General features: G+C 39.2%; 1 protein-coding gene across 1 annotated transcript in view; it reads left to right on the top strand.

The window, feature by feature from the left end:
* ccdc180 (coiled-coil domain containing 180) overlaps positions 1 to 20203 on the top strand; it is a 75164-nt gene that overhangs the window by 41623 nt on the left and 13338 nt on the right. Inside the window, exons 24-32 of the mRNA XM_073052798.1 lie at positions 89 to 235; positions 2094 to 2238; positions 4340 to 4456; positions 8573 to 8671; positions 11257 to 11343; positions 12672 to 12850; positions 15012 to 15079; positions 16277 to 16367; positions 18690 to 18764. Coding sequence (XP_072908899.1) covers positions 89 to 235; positions 2094 to 2238; positions 4340 to 4456; positions 8573 to 8671; positions 11257 to 11343; positions 12672 to 12850; positions 15012 to 15079; positions 16277 to 16367; positions 18690 to 18764 — 1008 coding nt within the window. The remainder of the gene's footprint in view (positions 1 to 88; positions 236 to 2093; positions 2239 to 4339; positions 4457 to 8572; positions 8672 to 11256; positions 11344 to 12671; positions 12851 to 15011; positions 15080 to 16276; positions 16368 to 18689; positions 18765 to 20203) is intronic.

The raw sequence follows: 20203 nt of genomic DNA on the forward strand, positions 1-20203 counted from the left end.
TTGGAGCTGTTATAAAGGTCATGACACGGTGTTATGTGGTGCTTATTACTCTCTGAATAACATCAATGCTCTTTTTTTTAAACCCTAGATTACTTAATCTGGTAAATTCCCTTAAAAGCCGGCAGAAAAAATATATGGACGGTGTAAACAAATTACTTTGCAACTTCCAACAGAAGCTGGACAAATCACTTGCAAAATTACAAGATGACAATTCACATTTTATTAAATCACTGAGGTACTAATGGAAAGGGATTAAATGTAACTTTAAATATAATGTACTAAGCTTTAGATGCATTGTGCAGTGAGTAAATTTCTCATTAATAATGGCTTGCAGCTTAATGACTAGTGGATTCAAAATGGCTGCTGGATTCAAATCTACCCTAGATAGCTGACACACACAAAATGCTGGTGGAACAGCATCTATAGGAAGAAGCACTGTCGACATTTCAGGCCAAGACCCTTCAACAGGACGTGGGTCCCTTTGTGGGTCCTGACGAAGGGTCTTGGCCTGAAATGTCAACAGTGCTTCTTCCTATAGATGCTGCCTGGCCTGCTGCGTTCCACCAGCATTTTGTGTGTGTTGCTTGAATTTCCAGCACCTGCAGATTTCCTCGTGTTTGCCTCGATAGCTGACAACATACTTTGTCCAAAGTAAAGTGGGTTTGGGCATTCTCAGCGCAAGTGGTACAGAGAGTGTGGGAAGTTTGAAAAATATATTTGTATAAGGAAGATTGCATATTTGAAATTGGAACTGAAGAACATCTGTGGGACAGAGGAGTACTAAATGTCTCCCCTTAAATAACTGATACAAAAATAAAGCCCACGGTATTCAAATTAGCTTACGCAGTACATGTACTGCACCTGTAGAAGAATAGATTTTGCAGTGCTCACTAGAGTGTAGCTATCCTACACAAATCTGACAGTGCCCAGCTATACGTGTTGGGTTCTGTTGAGTTGAGTCTGAATTCTGATAAAATATTTGGATAGGATTTTGCTTTTATACTGAGCAGACTTCTGGTGATAATGCCCTTAACATAAATGTACAAACTGAAAACAAAGAAAGCTTGCATCTAATAGGGTTTTCACAGCTCCAGGATGCCCCAAAGTACTAATCAGACAATTAAATACCTGTCTGTACCAGCCCTTCAAGTTTGTCTGTAATATGATATGGAAATTTTGTGCGGTACTGTAGCATAGTGGTTAGCACAATTCTTTAGAGTACCAGTTCAATTCCCATCCCTGCCTGTAAAGAGTTTGTATGTTCTCCCTGCGACTGTGTGGGTTTCATCTGGCTGCTCCGGTTTCTTCCCACAGTCCAAAGATGTACCGGTTGGTAGGTTAATTGGTATTGTAAATGTCCCGTGATTAAGCTAGGGTTAATCCAGGGGACTGCTGGGTGGCACAGCTCAAAGGGCCTATTCCACACTGCATCTTAATAAATAAATAAATACGTACTTTAGTATAGTTTCTATCATATTGTGTACTAAGAAAGTGCTTTATCATATGTCACATCAGCATTTAATATGAGCCTTGAGATTGAGAAAGAAGAATAAATAGCAATAATATAGGAGTCATAGAGCACTACAGCAGAGAAACAGGCCCTTTGGCCCATCTGGTCTGTGCCAAAATGATTTCTGTGAGTCCCATTGACCCACACCTTGACCATATATCCTACCAGCAAAGAGATCTGGGAATGCCAGTGGAGGGAGCAAAATATAAACAAAATGTTGCTTAGGGTACTATCAGAATATTTTGTGCAGAACTGGTGACTAGACCATAGCAAGGATTGCACTGGAGGGGGTGCAGAGGAAATCCACCACAATGTTGTCTAGAATGGAACATTTAAACATTACATAAACTCATCAAATTTCATATCTGCCTTTCCTCCAAAGAAAATAATGCCAGATTATTGTAATTATAGTTCTTCAACCCAAGAACCATTCTTGTGAATCTGCTCTGGGTGCTCTCCAGTGCCTGACATATCCTAAGAAATTGGGTCATTTGGGATTGATCCACCAAAAAGGCACAGGGTTGTGGTGCAACATCTTTTTGCTAAAATTGCTTTAGTTATTATGTGTTGTTTTGATTTTTAGGTTATTTGCAGAAGGTGGCAACTTTACAGCAACAGAAATTGATATGTATCGCCAAAAGGTGGAGCAGACAACCACAAAGATTGCAGAAACAGAGGGGGCAATTATGGTTGACCTGGAAGTAATGGAGACCATATCCCTACAGCAGGTGTGGACTCAATATCACATAAGTTATTACATTTAGTTTATTTTAAATTTAAAATATCTTGAAAATATACTGAGGATGTACCAAGATATTTTCCTTGGCTCTAAGGAGTACTTCAACACTTGATGGAGTTATTTTTTTTAATATGATTTACAGCTAACAATTGTCTTCAACAGTACAGTAGCTTGTCATAATTTAAGCTCAAATATCAAAATAACAATGGATGCAGGAAATCTGAAATAAATGTGATAAATACTAGAAACACTCAACAGTTTGGACATCTTCAGAAAGAGAAACAGAGTTAAGATTTCAAAGATCCTTCATCAGAATCAGTTAATGTTTTGTTAGTTTTTAGACAGAGCTGATAGAGCTCCAAGTTATGTATAGAAATCAGGTGAGGAAGTTATTGAATTGGCTTTAAGTTTTAAAAAAAGCAAACTTGCATTTGTTATATCAACATCAGCATCATTCCCACTGTCATTAGTCACAATCAATAATTTTGCCCGAGTTATTTTTCATGTGAAAGCACTACAATAGAATTGGCTGTTTGACAGCACCGAATGCCATTTTGGTTTAACTATAGTGACTGATGCACTAGCAATACCCAGGGTAAGTATGCAAAGTTTGCAGATAAAAACATGACGATTTAACTCCATTTCGGTTAAATTTCAGCTCAGGGCATCAGCTAGCACCTCCAAGCTTTGTATCCCTGAACAAGTACTATTTTCAGCTAATGGAGTTTAGTTGCTGATGTATTTCCTCTGGCTGTTTCTACAGTTCTTTATTTGGCTCTTTCTAGAGTTCCTTAAAGTTTTTGACACTTACACGGTATGCTGTGTGCTTATTTTTCACCTCGCATATTGACCCTGACCCTGAATACTTGAAAAGGACAATGGACAAAGCACAAAACTTCTCACGTTAGAGTTCTGTTTAAATTCAAGATAGAATTTAATCTGCCAAATATGAACATAAAAATGCTTGAATGGTTTTCAAATGTGCTGAGAGTGAGGGACCCAAGTATATTTTAAGATTAGGTGAAGGGTCTCAACCCAACACCGACTTTCTACTTCTTTCCATAGATGCTGCCTGACCTGCTGAGTTCCTCCTGCATTTAGTTTTGTGTTACTCTGGATTTCCATCAACTGCAGAATCTCTTGGCTTTTTTTAAAATATTTGGACCTCATTTAAAACGAACCGAAGAGCTACTCTGCAAAATAGGCCATCCAATGCATTGGGACTGGTGTAGCATGAGGCAATCTTTGGCAGCAAAACAAACGTCAGTGTGTGTGAGGGAGGGGGTGTGAAGTTTGGAGTGGGGGCAATAGGGGAAGTTGCTCATACTATTTTGGGGAATATCTTATAAAATATTTAAATATTGGTTCAGTAACAGCAGCATGGCCATTAAAATCAGCCCCTTACCTGTAATGCATTGATGCATTCTTAACGTAAGAAATCTTAAAGAATCTACACAGAATTGATATTAAGAATGAATGTGTTTTTACTGGGTAGACAAATATTTTTTTAAATAAGCTGATCTGCAACAGTGATGGAGACACTGATGTTTAATGTTTCTACCACTTTGTTTTCATTCACTGTGGAGAAACTGAATATCCTTTCACCAGCAAAGGTAATCATGATCATCAGAAATCTGAAATTAAAACATAACATTATACAACAGGTCAAGCACTTGAATGTGAGAGATATGATTCTACATCAGAGCCAGAAGAAAATAAAACCAAGTGTCAGGCAATTATACAAGAAGGGGAAAAAAGGGATAGTTTAAGGGTGACTGGACAAGCAAAAATCACAACCAAATATCGTAAAACATCTTCATAGCTGGCTCATCTTGAAGGGAAATCAATCAGAGAGCAGCAATAAAAGGAGAAGTTACTAATGCTGGTAATGTGCTGAAAGCCTGACAGAGAAACATTGGCTCACTCCAAGGCCTCTAACAACTGCAGACTTCTTTCAAACCAAGGTTGTGAATAGATTAATATTATTTTGTGCCTGCCAGATTGTCAACATGACACCAGAATTGATGGCTAAAGAAATGTGAGTCACAGCATGTTATTGAATGTGATACTTTTATTGATTCTTTCAAAAGTCTTCTGATGTGATCAAAGAGGTTGAAGACAAGTATATGCGTTACACCTTAGATTTGATCTTCATTGAGAAAATTAAGCGACTTTTGATAAACACTCAAGCAAGGATCAAAAGTGAGGTAAGAAAAGATTTCTGAGTAACTGACCCAGTTCAGTATGGACAGTGTACAAACCAAATAGAATTCAATTAGTTCAATTGTTCCAACAAACTTTGTAGGAAGGGAAACATAACAACAGCTTCCTTTATTTGTAGAGCTGTAGAGACCAGGACCCCCACTTCTGATTCCTTTGCAAAGTAGCTTTGGATTGCTGCAAATGCCATGGGCTATGGAATGAAATGACCAGTTAAGGGTTTCACCATCAAATATATATTGAAGACAGATAAAGTTAGATGGATCATGAACCTTAGAACATTTACCAATTTATCTAAGCCAAGTGCAGAATCTCTTTCTGCTAAGGTTTAATGCCACCAATATATCAGAAAGAATTTTAATGTTTGCTTGAATTGAGTGTGTAAGGAAATTATTTTAATAGCGCTGCTTTTGGTGATGTGTGAAGTTCCTTGCAAATTCAGGTGGGAGATTCTTGTATAAATACCAACCAGTGATTCCTGACATCAATAATATTTCAATGTTATGATGACTAGAACTTGAGCAGAAATCGTACCACAGCTTTCTTGTGAGGCTGAAGAAGTTCAGGAAATAATAAGAAAGCTGCCAAAACTGTTTGGAGATACTTTTCTTTCTTTCATCTTTCTGTTCCACAGTTATCAATGTCTTTATCCCAGAAACTAACTCAACAACCTCTTGCCTATCCTATCCTACCTTGCCTAAGGTAACCCACTGCTTCCCCATTACAACAACAATTCTATAAGAACAGAAAATGGCTATGTCCTTAAAAGAGTTAAACTTAAACAAGTTAGAGTTAAATAATTTTTCTGCAACTATATGCTTGCAGATTGAAAAATGATAACAAGAATTTTTCACCTTTCACCATGTTGGTTTGCACTGAAAATGTAAAGCAGGAATTAATTTAATTTAGTACTTAAAACTCATGGAGTCATAGAATCGAACAGCACAGAAATGACCCCTTCGGTCCATCCCATCAAAGTTGAACTTTTTGCCCATCTAAAACAAGAGAAAATATGTAGATACTGGAAATCCAAGCAACGCACACAAAATGCTGGAGGAACTCAGCAGGCCAGTACAGTTGACATTTTAGGCCAAGACTCTTCAGCAGCACCTCAGCTTGAAACGGCGACACAACTTTTTTCCATCGATGCTGCCTGGCCTGCTGAGTTCCTCCAACATCTTGTGTGTGTTGCTTTTGCCATCTAATACACTTTTCCTGTATTAGATCCATAACCTTCTTGTGATTGTATCTGATTCACAACACAGCCACCATATTGCCTGTGTAAAGAAAACAGTCCCCTAAAATCCCATTTAAAACTCCTTCATCTCAGCCTAAACCTAAGCCCTCTTGTTTTTGATATCAATACTAAGGAAAAAAAAGACTCTGACTATCTACCTATCTATGCCTCTTATAATTTTAAATAGCTCAATCGGTTCAGCCCTCACTCTTCTTTACTCCAGGATAAACAAACCCATCATATCTAATCTCTCTCTCCATAACTAGTAGTGTAGTGGTTAGTGGTTAATGTGATGTTATTATGACTTGGAGGTATCAGAGTTTGGAGTTCAATCCCAGCATCCCTTTGAAGGAGTTTATACATTCTTCCTGTGACCATGTGGGCTTCCTCTGGCTGCTCCAGTTTCACCCCACATTCCAAAGACATACTGGTTTGTAGGTTAACTGGTCATTGTAAACTGTCCTGTCTCTAGGCTACGGTTAAATTAGTGGCTTCCCAGGTGGCACACCTCAGTGGGCCTGAAGGGCCGTGTTTGGGCTGTATCTCTAAATCACGGGTTCCTTGGTTCCAAGGGTTCACAGACCCCTTGCTTAATGGTATTTGTCCGTGGCTTAAAGAAGGTTGGTTGGGAACCACTGCTCTAAGTAAAATAAAACCCACAATAACAGCAACATCCTGCATTTTCTCCAGTGCAACCACATTCATCCTATATTATGGCAACCAGAACTTTACTCGAAACTGTAAAGCATCTTCCTTTTTCCACATACTTCTTCTTGGTGAGTAGAGATGTAAAGCATTTATTTATGACCTCATCCACATCCTCTGGATCCATACAGAGATTACCCCTTTGATTGCTTAGGGGACCCACTCTTTCTAGCCTTTGTACTGTATACTCACAGCATATCTTGGGATTCTCTTTAATCTTACTTACCCAGGATATTTCATAACCCCTTTTTGCCCTCCTGATTTTCTTTACAGTATTTCTCTCATTGGTTCTCTATATTCTTCAAAGGACTCACTCAATTCTATTTGCATAAATCTAGCACGTGCTTCCTTTTATTCCAGTTCAAACCTATAAGATCTCTGGTGTTGATTGTTGATCATTGTACAAGCCAGCAGCAGACAGGGAGAGAGACTGCTGAGACTTCTCCACAGGACCCCTTACTGGCTACATTCAGCAATGATATTCAAGATAGTTTATTGTCATTCTTCAGTACATGAGTGAAAAGGAGAACAAAATGACGTTACTTGAATCAGATGCAGCTTAAAAACACAATAAGCATCAAGAGAACAATAAGAAAACAAAACACACAATAAATATAAAAATAAAACCAACCCTATAATATACAACATACGAGTAACTGAGTGCAGCTTGTCTACATAGACGGATTGTATGTAATAAAGTGACACTAGGTGCAGGAGTATCTGAGCATACGATGACTCTAACAGGAAATGATGAAGTGACAAAGTGACTTTTAGCAAGAGGAACTCATCTAGGTAGCAGCAGAACATATGAAAACACAGCAGGAGGGAGACTGTGTCAGTGTAGGTGTGAGGTGTGGAGTGTAAGCATACGGTGGCAGTGCATGGGGGGGGTGAAGGGTGCTGAGTGGCTGATATGGAATAGTGGTGGTGAGGGATGGTGGGTGGATATAAACTTGCCCTTTAAATGTTTGCTTAGGCAATTTAAGAACCAAATCTTGAGATAAACACATGGAAACGGGAGAAGTACATTAATTCCCTTAAAATAAGTGAAACGAAGGCTAACACCACATACACCCAGGCAAAATTAGCAGATGCCGAAAATGCTGGAAATACTCAGCAACCACAGGACTTAGGAACAGAATTAGGTCATTCAGCCCATTGAGTCTGCTTCAAAGCTAAGTTTTAACTTGTCAATAATTCCATATTTTCTTCTTTTCCTCCTTTTTTGAGTGGTGAAGTTATATTTCCAACCTTCCATTCAAAAATCTATGAAATTCTGCAGTATGACAATTAGTTGCTCCATTCCTTCAAAAGTCTAGGTGAATAATGTTTCATCACAACATGGTAGAAGCCTAAGACCTTGGCAAAATACTTTTAGTAGTCAACTGTTCTCTGGCATGTTTTGCCATTTGTGATATTGTTCACTCAATTAAAATCATATTCAGATAATTTATATCCCAAACTCCAATATGAAAATAGAGTACTGATGAAATAGCGTCAACCTCCGTGCTGCCTGATCTACGGAGTATTTCCAGCATTTTCCATATTCACATCCATTTCACTGTCTTTCAGTATATTTTATTAACAAAAATTTAATAATATGAGATATAGAAAGACAATTGCACATATTTCTTAAACTTTACATACAAAACTCTTTCCAAAGTTCATTCCTGAAACAGCCATCTTTCAGACTATCTCTTCTAGACTCTCTCCAGACAGCCAATGGAGTTTGTTTACATATTCTGTATTTTATCAATTCCTCCCAATATCTTGAACGAAAATTAATTCAGGAATTTAGAAAGAGGGTTAGTGATGTTAAACAGCATGGGGTATTTGTATAGGAAGAATAATTTGTACAGGAATTTATGTGCATTTTGGTTACTAGCAGATCTGCTGAATTCCTCCAGCATCTTGTATGTGTTGCACTGGTTAAAGGGGTCATGTTTCACAAGTTGGTGTGCAATGAGCACACATGCTGAGGCTAGAAACCAGTATATCCCATATGCATTTCATGGGATTTTATTTTTTTTTTACCAATTATTGCTAAAAAGAAGTTTTGCATCAGTAGTGCAGCGTTAAATCACATAATCTACTCTGACACAGTTCATAATGATTGTGTGAAAACTCGTTCCTGTCTAATTTAAATTTGACTATATTGCAGGTGGCCAAAAGCAACCATCAGCTCATAAGTGTAGCTTCCCATCTTGAGCATCTTGAAAGGAAAATAGACGCATGTGCCCGACCAAACCTTGACAAAGAGGCAAGTTTTATTTTCACTGGCTCATGTGTGGAAATGTTTGAATCTTACTGTTGCAGATTTTGTTGTTGATTATCTTTCTCTTCTATCATTAACAGTAATCGATCTTCCTGAATCACCTGGAGTATTAGCACAACTTTTCCATACTGGCTTTTTGTTCTGATGTGCAGATGTTCCAATGTTACAATTTTCAGTTGTAGAAGCAGAGCCTTTATTCACTGTTCATCTATTTTGCATTCATGGAGAATTGCTCCAGATTGCAACATAGATCCACTTTGAAAAATATACAGTGGGACTTGTTAGTTGTTTTAAGTTTTGTTTTCCTTGTAAATTTTCTCCTGACTCATACTTGCCAGTAGCTATGAAGCAAGTAAAATTTCTGCAAAGTAAGCACTACTTTGTTCCCATGATCCTTTCCCTTCTCCAGCTCTGTATCACTTTCGCCAATCACCTTTCCAGCTCTTAGCTTCATCCCACCCCCTCCGGTCTTCTCCTATCATTTTGCATTTCCCCCTCCCCCCACTACTTTCAAATCTCTTACTATCTTTCCTTTCAGTTAGTCCTGACGAAGGGTCTCAGCCCGAAACGTCGACAGTGCTTCTCCTTATAGATGCTGCCTGGCTTGCTGTGTTCCACCAGCATTTTGTGTGTGTTGTTTGAATTTCCAGCATCTGCAGATTTCCTCGTGTTTACTACTTTGTTCTCCTCTCCATCCTTTGTCTCACTAACAGTTGAAGTGAGGAAAGGATCGCACCAAATTCAGTCACTCTGTATTTAGGAGGGAGATTCCCTGCCACAAGATAGTGGGCAGTAACAAAAGGGAAACCTGTTACTGTAATTAGTTACCCTTCTTCAGAACCTTAACATTTAAAAGCATATACTTTAAAAACCAAAACACTGTGGAATGTTATTTATTATCCCACTTCTCTGTTCTATAGTTTAATATTAATAAATGTGCACATTATTCTCACAGCAGATTTTTTGACATTTTTAATGTTCTACCCAACTTTATGCAATCACATTTACTGTATTACAAAACATATTCTGCATGTGTGAGATCATAGGGCATTTATCCATTAGGAAATTGACCATATGAGCCATAATGAGTCAGAAATTCCTTATTTTAATCTTTTTGTTTATGTCGAACAGAGTAGACTTGCAAATGCAAGATATCTGATTGCCAATAATGTAATAGTTCATTTGTTATGAGCCGTGTCGTATGATGTGGGCGAACATGGTCTTTCCATGACCATGATTGTTCTTGGCAATTTTTTTGTACAGAAGTGGTTTGCCATTGCCTTCTTCTGGGCAGTGACTTTATCAATACTCTTCAGAGATTGTCTGCCTGGTGCCAGTGGTTGCATAACCAGGACCTGTGATATGCACCAGTTGCTAATACAACCATCCACCTCCTGCTTCCATGGCTTCACATTGGACCTGATTGGGGTGGGGGGTGGTGCTAAGCTGGTGCTACACCTTATCCAAGGGTGACCTGCAGGCTAACAAAGGGAAGGGGCACCTTCCACCTCCTTTGATAGAGACAAATCTCCACCCCACCACCCAAATGTAATAGTAGGGTGCTTAAAATCAGCCTCGGGATCTCTGGAATAAAGAAGCTGAAGAAAAATGTAGCTAGAACTCCTGTTTCTGATTACTCTCCTGTAAAAGTGACCAATTGCAGATGAGAACACAGTTAGGTTTTGCTCTCCGATATCCTGTAGTTGGCTAACACACTTTCCAGACTGAGTCATGAAAACTAGCCACCTGCTAAATGCTGGAAGATGGGCCACACTTCCACAATCCGGATGGGCCACACTTCCACAATCCGGATGGGCCACACTTCCACAGTCCGGATGGGCCACACTTCCACAGTCCAGATGGGCCACACTTCCACAATCCAGATGGGCCACACTTCCACAATCCGGATGGGCCACACTTCCACAGTCCAGATGGGCCACACTTCCACAGTCCAGATGGGCCACACTTCCACAGTCCAGATGGGCCACACTTCCACAATCCAGATGGGCCACACTTCCACAGTCCAGATGGGCCACACTTCCACAGTCCAGATGGGCCACACTTCCACAGTCCAGATGGGCCACACTTCCACAGTCCAGATGGGCCACACTTCCACAGTCCAGATGGGCCACACTTCCACAGTCCAGATGGGCCACACTTCCACAGTCCAGATGGGCCACACTTCCACAGTCCAGATGGGCCACACTTCCACAGTCCAGATAACTCAAAATGAGGAAAGCATGGGAATGGAAAACAAAACGACAGCAGTGGGATGTCATAGAGGCCTAAAATGATGAAATCCTTTGTAAACAATTAAATATTTCTAGTTGTTTTAAGGGTAAGTAAGAAACTGCAATTGCTAAAAAGCTACAACTGAAATTATTAAATAGAGGCTAAACACATCTGCATTCAGAAAGAAGAAAAGGAAGGGAATATTTTGGAAAGGAAATTTGTATCAAATGGGAAAGCAAAATTGTGTCTTTTGTTAAGAATTCTGAGGCAATGGATGTTCTATTACTGGTGATGTAATTGTAGTTTTCATCCACCTTATCCCATTCCACCCCTCATAGAGTGTATTGCCTCAGGATCTATATCAGTTTACTCAAATTATCAGGGATTTAATGGAGAAATGGGCCATCTATCTCGACTGCTTGGTGGTAAGTGTAATTGTTCATTACAAAATTAAAAATACATTCTTTTTTTTATTCAGAATTCATTTACAATCATGTTTCTTGTGCCACTGACAATACAATACATGATGTTTATCTGCTTGTTGCCTCATAAACAATTTATTTCCTTTGCTCTGTGGTTAGAGCAGTATTTTTTGTTGGGTGACTGACATTGTGTTCTGTAAATTAGAACATACGTTTCTGCAAGCATGATAGTATTTTCAGGGAGGCTTCTGAGAATATCCTGTTACTTTCATAAATTATTCATTTGCAGTGGATTGGAGGCTTGTGCCAGTTTCAGATTGCTTTATCAGTACCTCTTGCAAAAATTAAAGATCATAGGTGGAATCAAGGGAAAGGTTATCAGCAGGAAATCCAAGAGTGGGTTTCTATAACACAGAGTATGGACTCAATAAAATGAGCTGTATGATTGAATATCATTTGATGTTGATCTCAATCTTTATCAACAGGACTTGGAACAGTCAATGTGAGAATGTGTGAAAAAGGAAAGAATACATGTTTTAATTAAATAGCTGTTGTGTGCTGTAGACTGATACTTACTGATTCTAAAGTAAAGTTGTATGGAATGAGTACAGGACTCAAGGTATAATCACCTCTGAGGATTCATAAAAAATATTGTATTTATACAGAAGGTGTTGTTTTTCAGAATTGTTTATCTGCTTCTTGATTGTTGCATTCCCTTTGTACCCTTTGTGGATCTTACAATTATTCTCTTGCTAACCCTTGGAGTTTTCAGCAGAGAAGTTTTGCTGGAAGCACCTTGTTAAATCTGAGCAGTGGGTTTGTGAAGAAGATCAATCAAGCCCTGTCCATGGTCCATGGTCCACACTGCACAGTAGCATGAAATTTTGTTATATTAATTGGTCTGTAAACTGTGTTGTTAATTGATATTTAGTAATTATTGTCAAACATAAATGGTGTCTATCGTAAGAACCATCAGCAACTGAATTATAACTATTAATCTATATTACACACTGCCTTCAGAACTGAGATTTTCTTCAACCACGGACACTCCTTCTATCACCCTGATGCCAAGGTAAAAATACACTTGTGAGATCAATAGTGCAGACTTTATTATTTTGATCATTTTCCTGTAATAAAACTGGAGCAAGCTCAGCACCAATAGTAAGAGGACTGCACTGGCACTACTGTGCTGACTATATAAAGATGGCCTTCTTACATTGGGTCTGATGAGAACGTCACTAATGACTCCGCATGTCCAAAACTTCCGTTGTTAATTATTAATTAACTAAACTGTTTTAATGATTGATTTCTTTTAAATGTTCTTTTTCTAGGAACCAGTTGTAACCGAAGTCCCTCTCCAGGGGCCGATTGCTATGGCCACTCGTGGTGATTTCCAGAAACAAGACAATAAAGTAACTTTCTCTGTCAATGAGAATTTATTTCAGCCCAGCAGAAAAGGACGAAATGCCACTGAAGATGTGGCTGTTGGCGTCATCAAAGAAATACTACAGTAAGTGAAAATGTAATGATTTCACAGGCACTAGCAAGGAACAGATGGTGACACAGAGTGCCAGAAATGTGAACCCACCAGCTTCTCATCTCAATTAAATGCAGGATGCTCTAAATCTTTTTATCACACGGCACAGAATGACAAACAACACTAAATGTAACAGAGAGTGAACAATGCACAAAGATCCTTCTGCATGAGATGAAATATTCCTGTAGTCTTTATAATAATTTGGTTGTGTTACGATGATCTGTTGAACAGCAAGGTGATATACTCATTTGGCATTTTGAAGAACATAACATATGTGAGACCACAGGCAGAGTATTATGAGCAGGTTTAGTCTTCTTACCTAAGAAAGGATATACTTGCCAATGCAGGAGTACAATGAAAATGAGCCAATCTGACTCAGAGTCATAGTGTTAAAGAGCTTTACAGTAAACCCTTAGGACTAGCACAGGTAGACAGTTTGGTTGTTACAGACAGGTTGGGCCTATTTGCTTCCATTTGGTCCATATCCATCTAAGCAAGGGCTTCCCAACCTGGGGTCCATGGACCCCTTGCTTAATGGTATTGGTCCATGGCATAAAAAAAGATTGTGAATCTCTGCTCTTGTAATTTTTAACATTGTAATTGTACCCATCTCCACAGCTTCCTCTGGCAGTTCAGTCCATATACCCACCTCTTTACTGTGTGAAAAAGTTGCCCTTCAGGTGCCTTTTAAATCTTACCCCTCTCACCTACACCTATGTCCTCTAGTTCTAGATTCCTCTATCTTGAGAAATAGACCATGACCTTATCTATGCCCCCTAATCATTTTATATATCTCTATAACGTCACCCCTCAGTTTCCTGTACTCTGGTGAAAGAAATATCAGCCTATTCAGCTTCCCCTTGTAACTCAAGCTGTACAGTACTGACAACATCCTTGTGCACCCTTTCCAATTAAATGACATTTTCTGGGTATACAGTACCCCAGGTGTGGTCTCAACAACAACTTGTTCAGTTTAACATAATGCCCCAACTCCTCTACTCAGTGCTATGACCCATGAAGCCAAGAATGCAAAATGCCGCCTTTGCCATTCTCTTCACCTTTCTTCACATTAAGGGAACTATGTATCTGTACCCCAGGCTTTCTGTTCAGTAACACACTCTCTTGGGTCCTACCATTTACTGTGTAAGCTCCGACTTGCCAAAGTGCAACACTCTGCACATCCAAGTTTAATTCCATCTGTCATTCTTTGACTCACTTTTTCAGTTGATCTAGATCTTAAATAACCCTACTCACTGTACATTATATCATCAGTTCTGGTGTCAACAGCAAACTTGTTAAACATGGCAGCTACTAGAATGGCAGGAGATGAAATTGGATCAATTAGGCCTGTATTCACCAGTGTTTAGAAGAACATAAAATAGTGGGAGGTCTGGGAGATATCAAATATCCCTGACAAATATGTTCACGGGGGTAAGACTCAGATGGGGATAAATTCATAAAACATTTATGGGTGATTTTTAAAGTGGTATGTAGAGAGCCCTACTGAGGAAGGGGCTATAATCTTATCTTAAAAGAAGTGAGGATGGGCAAGTGGATGGAAGTGTTCGTAGAGGAATCTTTTCAGTGACAAGAAGTCGGTTTGTTTCAAGGTAGTAATGATAATAATCAAGAGAAATAAAAAACGTAGAGTATTAATTTCACCCATTTGAGATGCATAAATTAGTGCTATGTTTCTCCCTCATCCCAAATCAAGTATCCCCAAATAATCTGGTGTGCCTTCACCATTAGAATTCCCATTTGTAAAACAGTGGGGCGCAGGGTCCCATTTCTGTGCTGTATGATTCTGATAAATATGAACTTACAACTGCTAACTCATTGATGCACAATGGGTGGTGTGGAGGTCAGCACTGCTAAAGAGCTTCCATCATGGCAGCCATGCAGTGCTCAGACTCATTGTTCATGATGTTCAGGGAAAAAGAAAACTTGTATATTCAAGGATATTGAATGTCCTGACAGTAACAGTGGTAACATGTAAAAAAAAGGAGAGAAATGGCCATAAAATGGAACTGCTGACTCTTTCAAAATCTGGTGCAATTACACTGCATCAAAGGTAATGTGATCTCCATTGAATGAATACTAATTCTGTATTGTGTTAATATAATGTAATCTGCAGTACTCGAAAATCAAAGGTAGTACCTGAAATGCTGCCTGAGGAAAATGATGACCAAGCTAAAGTGGCAGGTAAGGCTTTATACAAAACAAAGTCCCTTGCATCTTCCCATTACCGTAAGACCATAAGATATAGGAGCAGAATTAGGCCATTTCGCCCATCGAGTCTGCTCCGCCATTTCATCATGGCTGATCCAATTTTCCTCCCAGCCCCAATCTCCTGCCTTCTCCCCGTATCCCTTCATGCCGTGACCAATCATGAATCTATCAACCTCTGCCTTAAATATACATAAAGACTTGTCCTTGACAGCTGCCTGTGGTGAAGAATTCCACAGATTCACCACTCCAATAACAGTGCAGATTTATTCCTGTTTCCTTATTACTTACTGAAAAGTATAAAGAAAGTGCTGCTATTGTCTGTAAATTAAGAATGATGTCAAAGCACCATTTTTGGCCACTTCATGCCTGGACTTGGGTAAGGACCAATGAAGTGAACCAGCTCTGTCACTCCTGGTCACCTTTACTGTGTGGGTGGCTCCAATATTACATAAAAACATATGCATTCAAATATGCTGATTCTGTAGAAATTGATATTAGAGAATGGGTGAAATACTGGTGAGTGCCAACTCCACAGCACAAACCTTATTGATAATTTTCAATTATTTAATGATATGTTTGATTCTCAAAACAGTTTATTTCACAGATGCTATTTACTGTGGGGTTTCAGTGAACTCTAACCGGAATTGTCAATCATACCACAGTTGGTAGATGATTGCTTATAATTTTCTGAATCAAATTTTGTTTCTTTTACAGTTTTCTTCCCATATCATCTCTTTTCACAAAGGATACATGTGGAAGTTCCAGTGGCTATTCTTTAGTTGCTACCCCAGCCTGTGAGGTTTTTCTGCCTACTCACTTTAGTGCCACCCAAACAGTAAAGGTCACTAAATTGTGATTGGAAATGGAAACACTGCCTAAATTTTCTTCAGGAACATTAAAATCATGTACTGTAGTTCCCTTGGTACCATTACAATTAGATCAGTTAACTTAGCATGGATTGTGAATTGAACCTGTGCTTTTTTGATGCAGTGCCCGATGTCATGTTCCACAATTGAAAATTATACCTTTCCAAACTGGGCATTGATATTTGAAATTTTGTTAGTTACCATATGTGTAGATTAATAGAGAACGCCATTAAAAATATTGGCAAGTGTCTAGAACATTGACAGTTCCATTGAATATCACACCGTTTTTCATCCACTTCATCAGGATCTCAAATATCATTTGCTTCTGGGTCCCAAAATGTCCACTCTGCTGGTGGGTCTTCCAGAGGACAAAAGACTGCATTATCATTACCAAGGTCTGTTACTGCTCACGTCTATTACTTTTAACAGAGTTAAGTTTCTGAGTGTGGTTTCATTTTTATGAATCTCTGTTCATTCATCTCAGTTTGAACAGAACTAAAAAAGTTCAGGTATAGCAAAGGACATAAGGAAAGGGGTTAGTGGTGAGGCAAGTGCCTTTTTCTTTCCCTTCTCCCATGCCCTGGTATTAAAGGGTTGTTTTAGAGACTGTCCTTAGACTTCACTAGAAATATTCTCCCCTTATTCCTGTAGTTGGTTTAGTCATTGGAACCTGACACATCCCTTCTGAGACCTTCTAAAGCTCCAGACCTCTACTAGTACAAACTAATTAATCCCTGGGAACATTAGTTAAATTCACCAAAAGCAAAAACAAACCACTGGGGACTGAAAACTTGCACAAGAAAATTCTTTTGGTCTCTATGGATCCCAGGGGAAGTGTCAAGACGCCACAGTGTCTTACAAAGCCAAGTCTGTTCTGTCAAGCGTCTGAAAGTTTTCTTATATAATCAGCTCTACCATTCTGCACTTCAGCCCACCTTCTTTCCACACCACCCAGCAATTCTTTTAAAATAGCAGAAGAGAATGTCCAGATAAAATGAAAAACTACCATAAATGACTGTTACTGGACAAGTCTCCAGATTGCACTAATTCCTAGAGATGAGGCTTGACCGGGCACCACTGTTGGATCAAAAATGGCCTTTTGCTTTGCCACGAGTGTAAATAACCACATCTGTGGGACATTGGTCGATCCTCTTGCTGAAGGCTTGGATGGGTGAGGTTTCTTCTGCACTACACTTAAACTGGTTAAGCAACCCTGTCCCAGTCTAGCTACTCCATGTAATAGTTTCCTTAATACTGGTTCACCGGCTAAGTTTTGCTTGTTTCTCTTTTAGTTAACTTTTAAGTAGAAAGAACCAAGCAGTATTATTCTGTTTGCAAATCATTGAATGCATTGAAAATCATGGTCTTGGCTGTAGCAACTACAGCATTTATGTCAAAGGTCACAAGCAAAAATATAGGGCTTATTAGCAAACAATGCAATGACACCTCCAACAGAAGCATTTTAATTTTTGCTACTAATCTTGATTTAAAAGTCACTGCTGCAGTGTCTCTATTTACTGCAAGCCAAAGCTATGATTCATTGGGTAAATTTCTTATCTCCAAGTCAGCTTCAGAAACCACTCCAGAGCCTTGACTATAAAAATCTAGGTTGATGCAGCGGTTCCCATCCTTCTTTATGCCATGGACCCCTACCGTTAACCAAGGGGTCCATGGACCCCAAGCTGGAAACACCTGCTTTAGTGCCATTTAGAGGGAGTACTGTTGAATTTTTTGGATATTATTAAACCAAAGACCTGCTTTCTCTCCCAGCTAAATACAAAAGATCCCCTGTTAGCATTTCAAAGCATTTTCAGCTGTTTCCTTGTTATTCTGTATACCTTGATCAGCACTTGTTAAATAGATGATGTGGTTATTCTATTTATTTAGCAATACAGCACAGAGTAGGTCCTATTAGTCCTTTGAGCCATGCCGATGAACACCCCAACAAACCCGATTAATCCTAACCTAATCACAGGACAACTTACAATGACCAATTAACCTATCTGGTACGTCTTTGGACTTTGGGAGGAAACCAGAGCACACTGGGAAAGCTTGTGCATTCCACAGGGAGGACGTACAAGCTTCTTACAGAATGGCACTGGAATTGAACTCTGAACACCCTGAGCTGTAATAGCATCACACTAATCGTGGTTATTATCAGACTTCTCAGACAAGTTGTTTGGCTTTGACCACTTTACTCATTGCTATGTTGGCCTATATCCATAGCTAGAAGAAAATTGAAAGAGTCCCAGTTCACAGTAACTAAACTGTTTTCCTCAGGTTTGTTGGAATTACCTTTTACCCTTTGATGTCTTCATAGACTTCCCAGTGTTCCAGGGATCACTCAGCTTCATTTTAGGTGGTGGTGCACCCTCACCTCTCAAGGACTGGGGTTCGATATCGATCTGGGGTGGAGTTTGGAGATTCTCTCTGTGACCCTATGGGTTTCCCCTGTGTGCTCTGGTTTCCTTCTAAGTACCATAGGCATGCCGATAGGCAAGTGGCTAAGTACATTCCTACTAGTGAAGATGGGTACCAAGAAAATCAGAGAGGTATTGATGGGAATGAGAGAGAATAGGAGACAAGGAAATAGAGGGAGAATGAGACTGATAGGATTGTTTTGCTGGGAGCCACTGAGCCAGATGGCCTCCTTCTGTACCATAGTATGTAAAATATGTGAAACATACAAACTTAAGTGAGCACTTTTACCTTTCTAGTGCAATTAAGTATTCAAAGCCAAACCGCTTTGATCCGAAATATCAAGTTTTTGGTGAAACTGCAGAAGCATCTGAGTAAGTAGAATCTCATTTTGATTACTTTTTTTTGTTAACTGTTAGCATTGTGCCCTGTTTTTGTATGTAAGAACTAATTAAAAAGTAAGTATTTTACTACTGGTACATATGATCAGTTAAGTGAATATACCTAGCTTCTAAAATTACAGTAGTAACTTTATCTCAGGAGAGTACTGTAGTTGAATGCCAAGGCATTTTTTACTCACTCCCACAGATTTAAGAGCATGGCACTCCTTTTTAACATATTCATGCGCTACCTGCATGATGTACAGTTCCAGCAACAACCAAAGTCTAAGTCAGCAGCAGGGCACTCAGAGGTTTGGTTAATTACCCAGGCGACATTGGCCACAATGTGTAGGAACAGCATGAGCAACAACAGACTCCACCAGCTCTGTTGGATTACTTGATGGAAATAGTTACTCAAAAACATAGTTGTTAAAAGAGAAAACTCATGGGTTCTACATTTCAGCAATAATAAACTGATAGACAGTTATTAAATGTATCATCTTTATTATTTGGCATTTTGCTCTGATGCATAGCTACTTCTGAATCCACGTAAATATTAGTTTTTGAATTATTTTTAAGCAGTGAATGGCAAGCACCATGTTTATGATATTTATCATGAAGTAGGAAATTTCCTGAAGATCATTTTGGAAAACTACGGCCACCAACAAAAGCAGAGCCACTTGAACCTCAATCCTATTTACCGTACTCTGTTGGTGTTCCCCTACTTTCAAACACTTGTATTGCTGGGATGTGTTCACAGAAGAATGTTATAAGAGGCGTCTGGAGGAAATACTATCCTGCCGCTTTCAAGGTAGACAAATAATGTGAGATTAGAACATAGAACAGTACAGCACAGTACAGGCCCTTTGGCCCACAATGTTGTACCAACCCTTTAACCTACACCAAGATCAGTCTAATCATTCCCTCTCACATAGCCCTCCATTTTTCTTTCACTTGTAGCCTCACTCAGGGCGAGTGGTTGCGTGTCGATGAACTGGTTATCTTTACTATTATTGTTCATTTGTACTTAGCCCTGACAGCATCATGTGTTCACTCAGTGTCATTGGTCAACCTACACTCAGTGTCCACTTTATTAGATACACCTGTACACCTGCTCATTAATGTAAATATCTAATCAGCCAATCATGTGGCAGCAACTCAATGCTTAAAAGCATGCAGACATGGTCAAAAGGTTCTGTTGTTGTTCAGTCTAAACATCAGAATAGGGAAAGAAATGCGATCTAAGTGACTTTGACCATGGAACAATTGTCAGTTCCAGACAGGGTGGTTTGAATACCTCAGAAACTGCTGATCTCCTGGGATTTTCATGCACAACAGTCTCTAGAGTTTACAGAGAATGACCTAACAAAGTGGCCACTGAATGTATTGTCCAAATAATTGACCATCTGAAAAAATTAATCTTAGTATTCAGC

Source organism: Hemitrygon akajei, chromosome 7 (assembly GCF_048418815.1).
Source record: "Hemitrygon akajei chromosome 7, sHemAka1.3, whole genome shotgun sequence".
Lineage (NCBI taxonomy): Eukaryota > Metazoa > Chordata > Chondrichthyes > Myliobatiformes > Dasyatidae > Hemitrygon > Hemitrygon akajei.